The following is a 9,719-nucleotide window of genomic DNA, read 5'->3' as shown; positions in this document are numbered from 1 at the left end:
TGGTTGCCATTAGCACACAGATGATAAGGCATTAGAAGCCAAGATATGGATTGTTCATGTGGACAGAGCTTATACTGCAAGGTGTTCATGATATGGTGGTCCATGAACCAACTTTTTTTTTTTTATAACTGTGAGTATATCGTGCACATGTGGCTTTTTCTCCAAAAAAGCCATTTTCATCAGTCTTAACTGTTTCTGAAAAGTCAAACCTTGAGTATAGTGTACTCTGGAGAGATGAGGCCAGGACATAGCACTGAAGGACTGATGGGAAAGTAGCCCACCCAGAGGCTGCGATGCCAGAGAATGTGGAGCACCACACAGGTTCTGCATCCAGGCGCTGTGTGCAGGCAGCGAGGGTGGACAGGACCTAAGGCCAAAGGTAGGGAGGACTGAGGTGATTGTTCGGTCCCACTACATTCTGTAGGGTGGGTGGAAGCTCAGGGAAAGAATGCCCAGGGTTACAGGGCTGCAAAAGGACTGAAAACCAGCCTTAACCCAGTGCCCACAAAGCTGAGCAAGGCGGAAGTGAGAAGATATTCCAGAAGCAACTAGCAGTCAGGGCAGGTATGGTGGTGTGGGCTGCAGTATTGTGCTCCAGTTAGAAATTCCACTATTTCTCTCATTTGGTGGTTCTAAGGTGTTATCTTCAATTAACTGCTGGAGAAAATGTACCCTCACAGGTTGTTGAAGTTCTGAGTTAGGATAGTAGTAAAACATGACTCCCAAGCTGTATGAATAGGAGTCCTGTGAAGTGACAGCCGGAAGGATCCTCAGACAAATGGATCCTTCTCCCCTCTTTACTGGGGGAGAAATGGAGTCACGTAAGGGTTAAGTAACTCACTCAGCCACAATGCAAAAAAGAAAGAGCTAGATTTCTTTATGTCTATGGCTTTCTCCAAGGACAATATATTTTTGTTATAGTTAGGGAAAGTTAATTACAGAATACCTCCCGAAATGTAAAAAGATGGTATATATATTTTTTATAGTTTATTTTTACATCATTTTGTGCATTTTTCCATCTCAGTTGTAATCCCCATGGGCTTCCTCACAGCAACTCACCCGTGTGCCATCACCAAAAAGATGGTATACTTTAAAATTCACTGATACCTTAACTAATACATAAATATGTAAAAAATAAAATAAAATTACTGGTGACCTATGTTTCATAGAAACCCCTTACACTTAAATAACTTAGACACAAAATAATATTTGATTAGCAGAACAGTTTATTAACAAATGAAATGACATCGCTAGATTGCAATACTTAGGTAGATCCTTTATAATAAACATCACAAACATAGTTCATGAAACCAGAAGAAAAGGACCAGCTCACCCTCCCTGCATGGGTTGTAATTCATTAACAACTCATCTTCATCCTATAGAAGATTAAGCATGATTTATGTGGAATTGCACCAAGGCACTTTCTTTAGTTATAAAAGATACATGTAGTACAAAATATGTTCCTAAGAGTCATTTGCCTTGAATAATTGGGGAGGGAGGCATACTTATTACAAAGGAGACCATAAAAGGTAGCATATACTGTTTTGTTCACAATAATTTTTGAGAATTATGGTAGCATCCAAACTCAAAACAGTAATTACTCAACTGCTTGAATTGAAAAGGCAAAAGCTGTTTGATTCCCAGCATCTTATTATTTTAGGGATGAGGGATTTGTGGGGGAAGAAACTTCCCTAAAATAAATCTGCAGTTGAAAATCCTCTCTGGCTTAGGCTTCTTGTCAGTATACCAACTGAAAAATCTCCCATTAGAAACTGTAACTTGGATCTTGTAGTAGTATTGTAATGATCAGCATTTCCAGAGCCAAGTCTGAGAAATGGTATACAAGATCCCAGTGTAGACTTAAAACCATGCTAACTTTTTGAAGACATGTCTCCTTCATTATTCCAGTTTTCATAGTTCAATAATTCACCTTCCTCTTTTATACCGTAAGATAAAAATTACACATCAAAAGCAAACTATTAATATAGTGCTCTTATATTTGCTAATTATATTTAAAATGGTTATTTTAAAATTTCAATTGCAAAACATTTTAAAAATACTCCTCAGTATAAAAAATATCTTATAAAAATAGATTTTCCCCACTCCCAACATCCAAATTCTCCATTCCTAAAGTTATTAAAAAACCTAAAATGTTCACCTCTAACTTATAATATTTCAATGGTATTTTAAGAGTAGGCTATGATAACAGACCAGCTGGTGTATTATTTTGGCTTGTTCCATTACAATTTTCATACTTGTTATTAGCACTCAAACTAATTATTCAATTTATAGTTATTTAAAATCTTCATACAAAAAAAAAAAAAAGCCAAATTAGTTCAGCACTTAAAAGCTTCCCAGATCCAACTTTGCAGTTTTCTAAGCCTAGTTTTTATAAAGCATCACTAGGGCAGATAGAAAATATTAAGAGGGGAAAAAAGAGAAAAACATTAAAGAACAGGACAATTAAAGTCTAAGTCCTAACATGTTTTTAACCACATCACTGTGGAGTCATTCTCTGAATAGACCAGGGACACCCACCCTTCGTCTGCCATGGTGGTGTCCTGCTCAGCCCTCAGTCCACTCAGTGCAGCCCTCCACAGTCCACTCAGTGCTAGTACCCCCGCTAGGAGAGATACCACACAACCCACCTCCTGGATGTAGTGTCCAACCCGGCACTTGGCCAAGGCCCCAGACTCCTGCTCGGATCCTCTACATTGGTGCAAAAAGAACCCGTGTCATTTACAGCAATTCATGAGAATATTAATGAGGTTCACAGAACTCAGATTTGTCATTATAACTGAGAGACTCAATTTAAGCTCCCAGGCAACTGACTTTAACCCTTTTCTCACTTTTTCTTAAGCTTAGGGCTAGTGCCCTTACAGTGTTCTTGGCAATAAATTACTCAAGAGAACATCCCTGCGGAGAACTGACTATTCTGTTCAGGTGTAGTGATCATCATTAGAAAAGTCTAACTCATTTTCAAAGGTCACCATTATCACAGTAAATTTACCAACAACACATTTTGGCTTCAGTGTCTACTAGTGTTTAAAGTTAACTCAGAAAAAAGAAAGCAAACTTTGTAAGGGGGGAAAGTTTAAAACTAAAACTACATCAGGTAATCCAAATATTGTTTTCCTTTGATCCTACTTGAAAAAAATAATAATAATAATAAAAAAGCAATTAGACATCTGTCTGTTTTACCACGATCAGAAGCACAGATGAGCTCGGCTCAGTCTAGACAGAAGACACAGGCTGTGCAATTGGTTCCCTCTCATTTCTCCTTTCTGTATGGTCTGAGATGGTGTTCACAAATCCCTCTTGTTAGGACAATATTCTTTTTAAAAAGAAAGGCTCTAAGAAATCTAGCCATAAAGGATACACACAGTACATTTCAATTAAATGGCCATTTTAAGGTATCTGGAATGTAGCACATTGGTCAATAAGCAATGATAAAATGCTTCCTGAAGTTTAGAGAAAGCACACAGTATTTTTACAACAATGAAGTGTAAATTATCACCTAAAGAAATAATGCCCACGCCCGTGAACAAACAAGCAAATGAAAAGATGTTTGCTGGTGAATTAGGCTTTAGTTTCAGGTTTGGCTCTTGCAAATCCTAGCAATCAAAAATGTTTAACAGTGTGGAAGTCTAGGCAGACCTTAACCCAAGCAGAGATGTAAAATCTCGCGAAATCTTAAATGTCTTTAACAAATGGCTACTGAAAGTAGACTTTTGTTTAAGAGGGAGAGAAACAAACCAGAACACAGTCCGAGAACTTGCTAATTGCATAAAGCTGCAGAATAGGTTATATCCACAAGTGGACAGAAATGTCAGAGAAAGATCAGGTCTGCTCATTCTATTTTTCTGAGGGATTTCCCACATTCTTTGGACTGGAAATTTAGTGTTTGCTATGTCACTGTTAGTTAATTATTGGGTAGTCCTAAGTCCTAAACACCTTTTTTTTTTTTTCTTTCAGATGGCATTAAACATCTATAATGGTCTCAATTCAAAACTTGCTTGAAGAGGAATTAAAAACATGACAGAACAAGATACCAAACTTCACCATTATGGTTGCTAGGACCAGACAGAAAGGACACACGCTGGCTAACAAACCACAAACTACAAGCACAGCACAGCAGCTAACATTTCTGAAATTCTATTCAAGTTTTAAAAGGACATTAAAAATTCAGGATTCTATTACATTTTAATCATGATATTGATACATCACCATAACAACAGAAATCCAACTTTTCTACTGAGAAATATATTTTTAATAATGCAAAGGTGAAAAAAATAATGCAGAGGTGTTTTCCATGTAAACAGAGCTCAGCCAATAAGAGGGCAGTATCTGCTTTTCTAATATGGAGTCAACAAGAAAGCTAAATATATTTAAAAGAATCCCACTCTAATAGAAGCCTCACATGAGGGTTTGCTTCTCATAAATATTTAACTTGTTTAGAATATAGCATCAGGTTCAAAAATAATTGTGCAACTTTTGTAATAGTTTTATTTAAAATATCATGACCAAATGTTTCAATCTCACATAAATTAGTATCCTCGTTTTAGTCCTGGAAAATCTGTTTTTTTTCTCAACTAATGAAGTCCAGATACAGAACTAAAAGCATTTGCTGCTAGACGGTCTTGCTTCTCAAAAGAAACTATTCCTGTAGCTGCAGCCTGTGACCAACTAGCATAAATAACACACCCACAGAGCCTGTGTTCTCTAAAGGTGATGCTGCTAAGTCCTCCTGAATAATTGTTTTTGCATGATCCAAAAAGAGTTAAAAGTTGCTGTCATCAATAATTACTGCCGTGTGGCAGTGAGCATTAGCTTTATTTTCACTAAAATATCTACACTGAATTATTGATGTGCTTTTGGAAGCACTCGATCTTCTGTGCATTCTCTTCTGTTGGTTATATTCTGCTTAGGGAGTAAGTTCTCTTTCTGAGAAATTGTCAGTCCCCAGCCTACTCTTGCTAAAATGTCGTTTGAGGAGGAAAAAAATAATTCAGAGCTGTAAACACATTCTCCCCGTCACCCTTTTTTGCGATATATCCTTAGCAGGTTGCCTCAAACTCATTCAAGTGCCATGTAGGACTGCTGAGTCAGTCTTCTGCCTTTTATTAAGCAAGCTGGCACTGGCAATCAGATTTAGCCATTTAGATTTCACGGGGAAAAAAACAAAAACAAAGAAGATTTCATGGGAAACAACTAAATGGAAGCTCACATGAGGCTTAACTGAGGCGAAGCACTCAGAAACAGGGACAGAGAAAAGATAGGGAGGAGTCCGATGGTGTTGGCTGACTGAAGAACTCTTCCCTTACCTATTCACTCTAAACAAAAAGGCTGACTAAAAACACCAAGTGTATTATGCTGTACACTGTCAGATTTCACAAGCCGGCCCAACTGTCCCAGTAACTTTGCTGCATAGGAAGCAGAAACTGGAAACTGAGATGCACAAGTGAAACCTCCTAGCCTGTTGGTCACCTTGTGCTCCCAGAGCCTCCTCACCTGCGGCCACAGGAGTGGGCACCTTCTCGACTGTGTCCTTTATTGCTCCCACACCTGACATGAGTGTCAAGCTTCACCTCTTGGCCTCCTGAAGAAGGAAGAGACCGAAAGCCTAGCTTCTGAAACAGGATGGCCATTAAGTTGGGGGCTACTTTACGTTTCAGTTCAATAGCTATTTGATTCCAAGAGTACCTCATATCTGTGAGAAAGCCGGACACCACACATTGTCTTTCTTTGATTCTACCATACTATAATTTCTACTGCATTGGATGTCTATAAAAGCCATCTTTCTCCAGTCAATAGGTTAAATTTTCAAGTGCACGTTTTCACTGGAAATGCCTTTTGGTGGAAATTGTTCCTCCTTCAGTCTGCTTTCCCTCTCAATCACTGGAAAGACTCAGACCATTGGGAGTACAGATCTCTTTCTGATTTTGAGAGTCCTCTGCAAAAGCCACTGCTTCATATATACTATAAAACAGAAGGTTTTCTTCTTCCTTCTTGCAATACTCTCCACAGGCCAGGGACTCCCTCACAGAGGGATTGCACTGAGCCAGCAGAACCTGGATGCCAATGGCTTCATAGTCTCTGCGGACTTCTTTCAGTGCATGGATCCCTGCTGTATCTAAAAACTGGATTGCGCTGCAGTCAATCACTATGGTGTGGAGCTCCAAGGGGTTGTGGGAAAGCTGCACTGACACTTCGTCCTGGATCCCACTGAGAGCCAGCCCTTCCTTTTTCATCGTTCGCTTTGCTTCCTTCTTCCGAGCAGCCATCACTAAGACTGGGTTGAGGGTTTTTTTGTACAGAGCAGATTTAAAACATTCTTTATTTATGTAGTAGAGAGGGGCTATAAAGCGGAAGATCTTAATGCCCGGCTTAGTCTGAAGATTCTTGTAAACAGACATGGATTCAAAGATGTTAGAGTCTTCGACCAAGCCAAGCAATGAAATCTTAGGCTTCTGACTGCGGAGGATGACACAAAACATAGAAAAACAAACCCCAATAAGTAGGCCTATTTCAGTGCTTATCAATGCAGAGGACAGCATAGTCACAAACCAGATAACCGTGTCCATTCTGCTGACTCTCCACATCTTGGGCAGGTCCTTAAACTTACGCAGGGCTCCCTGGAGATTTACAATCGTGATCACGCCAAGGACACTTTTCTGAAGGGAATAAAACAGAGGAGCGATTACCAGGAGTACCAACAAGAGAACCAGAGCTGTCACCACACCGGAGAGCTGAGTATGGCAGCCCGTCGATTCTTTAACCAAAGTCTTTGCAAGAGCTGCGCTAGTAGTAAAGCAGTGGAAGAAGGAAGGGATGATATTGCAAAAGCCGATGGCATACATTTCCTGATTAGCTTTGACTGTGTAGCCATGTTTTTTGGCAAACATCTCAGAAAGTGACACGGTGATAGCAAAACCAATGATAGAAATAGCTATTGCATCTACTGCTACGCTGGGAATCAAGCCCCAGTCCGGTGCCTCAGGAGGCATAAACCCTGTGGGGATGTGTCCAGCGATGCTCGTGTTGTATTTCTCATTCAGTTTCCCAAAATGCGAGGCTAACGTGGCTGCCACGACGACAATGAGTTCTGTAGGAATTGGTGCCTTCAGCTTTGACTTGAAGCGCTCGTTGAGTTCTTTGGTTGGCAAGAGAACCAAAAGGCACAAAATGCTAGTGACGAGATCACAGAGATTGGTCTTATGGATGTTTTTGAAGATATGTATCCACGTCGTGATGAGTGAGCCCACACCACTACTCCGAGGAAGGCTGAGCCCAAGGAGATACTTGGCCTGAGATGTAAGAATAGTGAAGGAGGCACCAGTGACGAATCCACTCAACAAGGCATCCGAGAGGTAGACAGAAACGAAGCCCACTTGAAAGAAGCCCATCACTACCTGGGGGGAAGGATGGACAAGTGTTAAATATAAATGGAAAACAGCGTGTGCAGCCTGCATTGCCCTGGCACTTCTCTGCATGGAGGTGGGGCGTCGCAAATGGTCAGAGCTCGCAAAAGGCAATCGTATTTAGATTACACTGTCACTGGCTCAGCTGAGAACAGCCTCTAGTATTCCAGGCTTCCTGTACAATGTTTCTTAACTTCAGTAGGTTTCAGAGCTCTTTTACGAAGAAGAAAAATTCTCAACGATGGCAGAAAACCATGAAAACTCAAGTTGGAAAAGTTTCTCTAATTAAAAATCCATGTACTTTCTTTAAATGATAAAGCCTTGCTGTAAAAGGAAGTTTGAACTGACCAAAAAATTAGATTCACATCAAGAGATAATCTTACGGAGCCCTGGTCAACCTCGCTTAGTGGGTGTGTATGTGCTTGTGCCACACTGCTCCGTGGCAACTCCGCATCCTCAAGGGCACAGCTTCGTATGTCTTTATTTTTTTCTTCCCAACAGTTCCTCAGAACTCTGTTGTGCCCTTCCTCATTCTTGGTGAACCATGCACAACAAAGCCAGGTGGGCTCTGAGGAGCACAGGTTGTATGCACCCCCTGCTTTCTCTCCTCCTCATCCAGGCACCAGATAAAGCATCCCGCCACCCCACTCCATTCCAAATGCCTGTGACAGAGGCTTAGTGCCGGCACATTCACTGGAGGCCATAAGGCAGGGCACATGGTGATCGTGTGGGTTCTAGTGGGTTCTAGAAGAGACCCAAGAATTTCATTTCTAAGAATTACATTTCTAGTTCTCTCTACTGGCTGATAATATGAAATAGTAGCTTTTCTCTTCCCAGCAGGCAAAGGAATTACTATCTTTAGGGAGAGTCACCTCAGCAGTGAGCAGCAGTTCTAAAGGTGTAGAGTGGCTACACCTTGAAGCACCCCACCTGCTTCCACCTTGGGCCCCCTTCTGTTTCCTTCCTACCTGAGTATTAGTGTGGACTCTGCCAATAACCAACTGCACAAACTCAAATAAATGGATGTTTCTTGACTCAGAAAATGAAGGCGATATAGTAAGTGGTCTGAGGTTCCATTCTGGACTAAATCCTTACAACCAAATAATAAAAGCCTGGTTCACTGAAACTCACTAGCAAAAAGACACTGAGAACACATAGGCAGTTTTACCTATGGAGTTAAACCAGGGTTTGAATTGGGGCTCCATCCTTCCATATCCTGCGCATTCAATAAATGGCAGCTTTGATTATCATCATCTCTACACTCTTACCATCTGAGAGTCTATGCATGTGTCATGATTTCTTTCTTACCTGATAAACTCCAGCCATAAAGGTGACAGTAGAGCCAACTCTAATTGCATAGCAACTTCTGTCACATTCCCAGACTGATGTCTGGTTTAATAAAGCGCTCGCATTTGAAGCCACTGCTACAGAAGAAGAAACATGGGCAGTGTCGTAGCCAGCTTTGTGTAGTTCTCGGTCAACCACCTCGCCAATCATAAGGCACAGTACTCCAAAAATGCCCACAGACATGTGACGGGAAGTACCCAGCAGGAAATAAATGATGCTGGCGAAAAAAGATGTGTACAGACCATAGATAGGCTGCTGGCCAGCCAGGAGGGAATAAGCAATGGACTGGGGCACCAATAAGATGCCCACAATCAGGCCTGACATCATATCTCCTAAGATGTTATTCTTTATATCATATTTTGGAAGCCACTGCAGCACAGGAAGGAAACCAAAAATTGTAGTTTTGACTTTTCTTGGGCTGCACTGACAGCTCTTCCGCAGCTTTGTCGTGATGACCTGCTTGAAGTTTGTATTTGACTTCTCGTGAGGCTCTAAGTAGACTCGAGGAAAAGGTCTGCATTGACCACTGGCCTCCAACTGCATGAACTCAGTCCTCGATCCATTCTCCAGCTCCAGCTGGATCCTAGGTGAAGGACTGTGGTGGTCATTTCCATCAATTGAGTCCTTCTGAGAATGCCCATGTAGCTCTTCACTTTCGGAGGACATTTCTGGAGATGGCTGCTTTAGCTTCCTACCCCAGGCAAAATACCAGGATTAGTAATTAAGTAATTCCCAGTGCTCACACATTTGAACAGTTCTATTTATCATTCATGAGTGTTAATTTCTAAGAAGATAGATAATTTCTTTTTTTTTTAAAGATTTATTTATTTGTGCATACAGAACTGGGGTACAGGCCAGAGGTGCAGGGGAGGTGAGAGGATTCACCAGAGACAGAGTGGGGAGCAGAACAGGCCGACTGATGAAGTACACAGCTGAGGGGAGCAGCGGGTG

The 9,719-nt window shown here is 41.1% G+C and overlaps 1 protein-coding gene across 1 annotated transcript in view; it reads right to left on the bottom strand.

Annotated features, from left to right (window-relative positions):
• Positions 1-1,222: 1,222 nt before the first annotated feature.
• Positions 1,223-9,719, bottom strand: part of SLC26A2 (solute carrier family 26 (anion exchanger), member 2) — a 10,914-nt gene continuing 2,417 nt past the window's right edge. Inside the window, exons 2-3 of the mRNA XM_004686880.2 lie at positions 8,730-9,459; positions 1,223-7,412 (exon numbers count right to left, since the gene is read on the bottom strand). Of these exons, the coding sequence (XP_004686937.1) occupies positions 5,892-7,412; positions 8,730-9,434 (2,226 nt within the window). The 5' untranslated portion in view covers positions 9,435-9,459 and the 3' untranslated portion in view covers positions 1,223-5,891. The remainder of the gene's footprint in view (positions 7,413-8,729; positions 9,460-9,719) is intronic.

This window comes from Condylura cristata, unplaced genomic scaffold, assembly GCF_000260355.1.
Source record: "Condylura cristata isolate star-nosed mole 26May11 unplaced genomic scaffold, ConCri1.0 scaffold00021, whole genome shotgun sequence".
In the NCBI taxonomy this organism is placed as follows: domain Eukaryota; kingdom Metazoa; phylum Chordata; class Mammalia; order Eulipotyphla; family Talpidae; genus Condylura; species Condylura cristata.
Note: the sequence above shows the minus strand (reverse complement) of the source record. Positions and strands in the feature narration are given on the sequence as shown.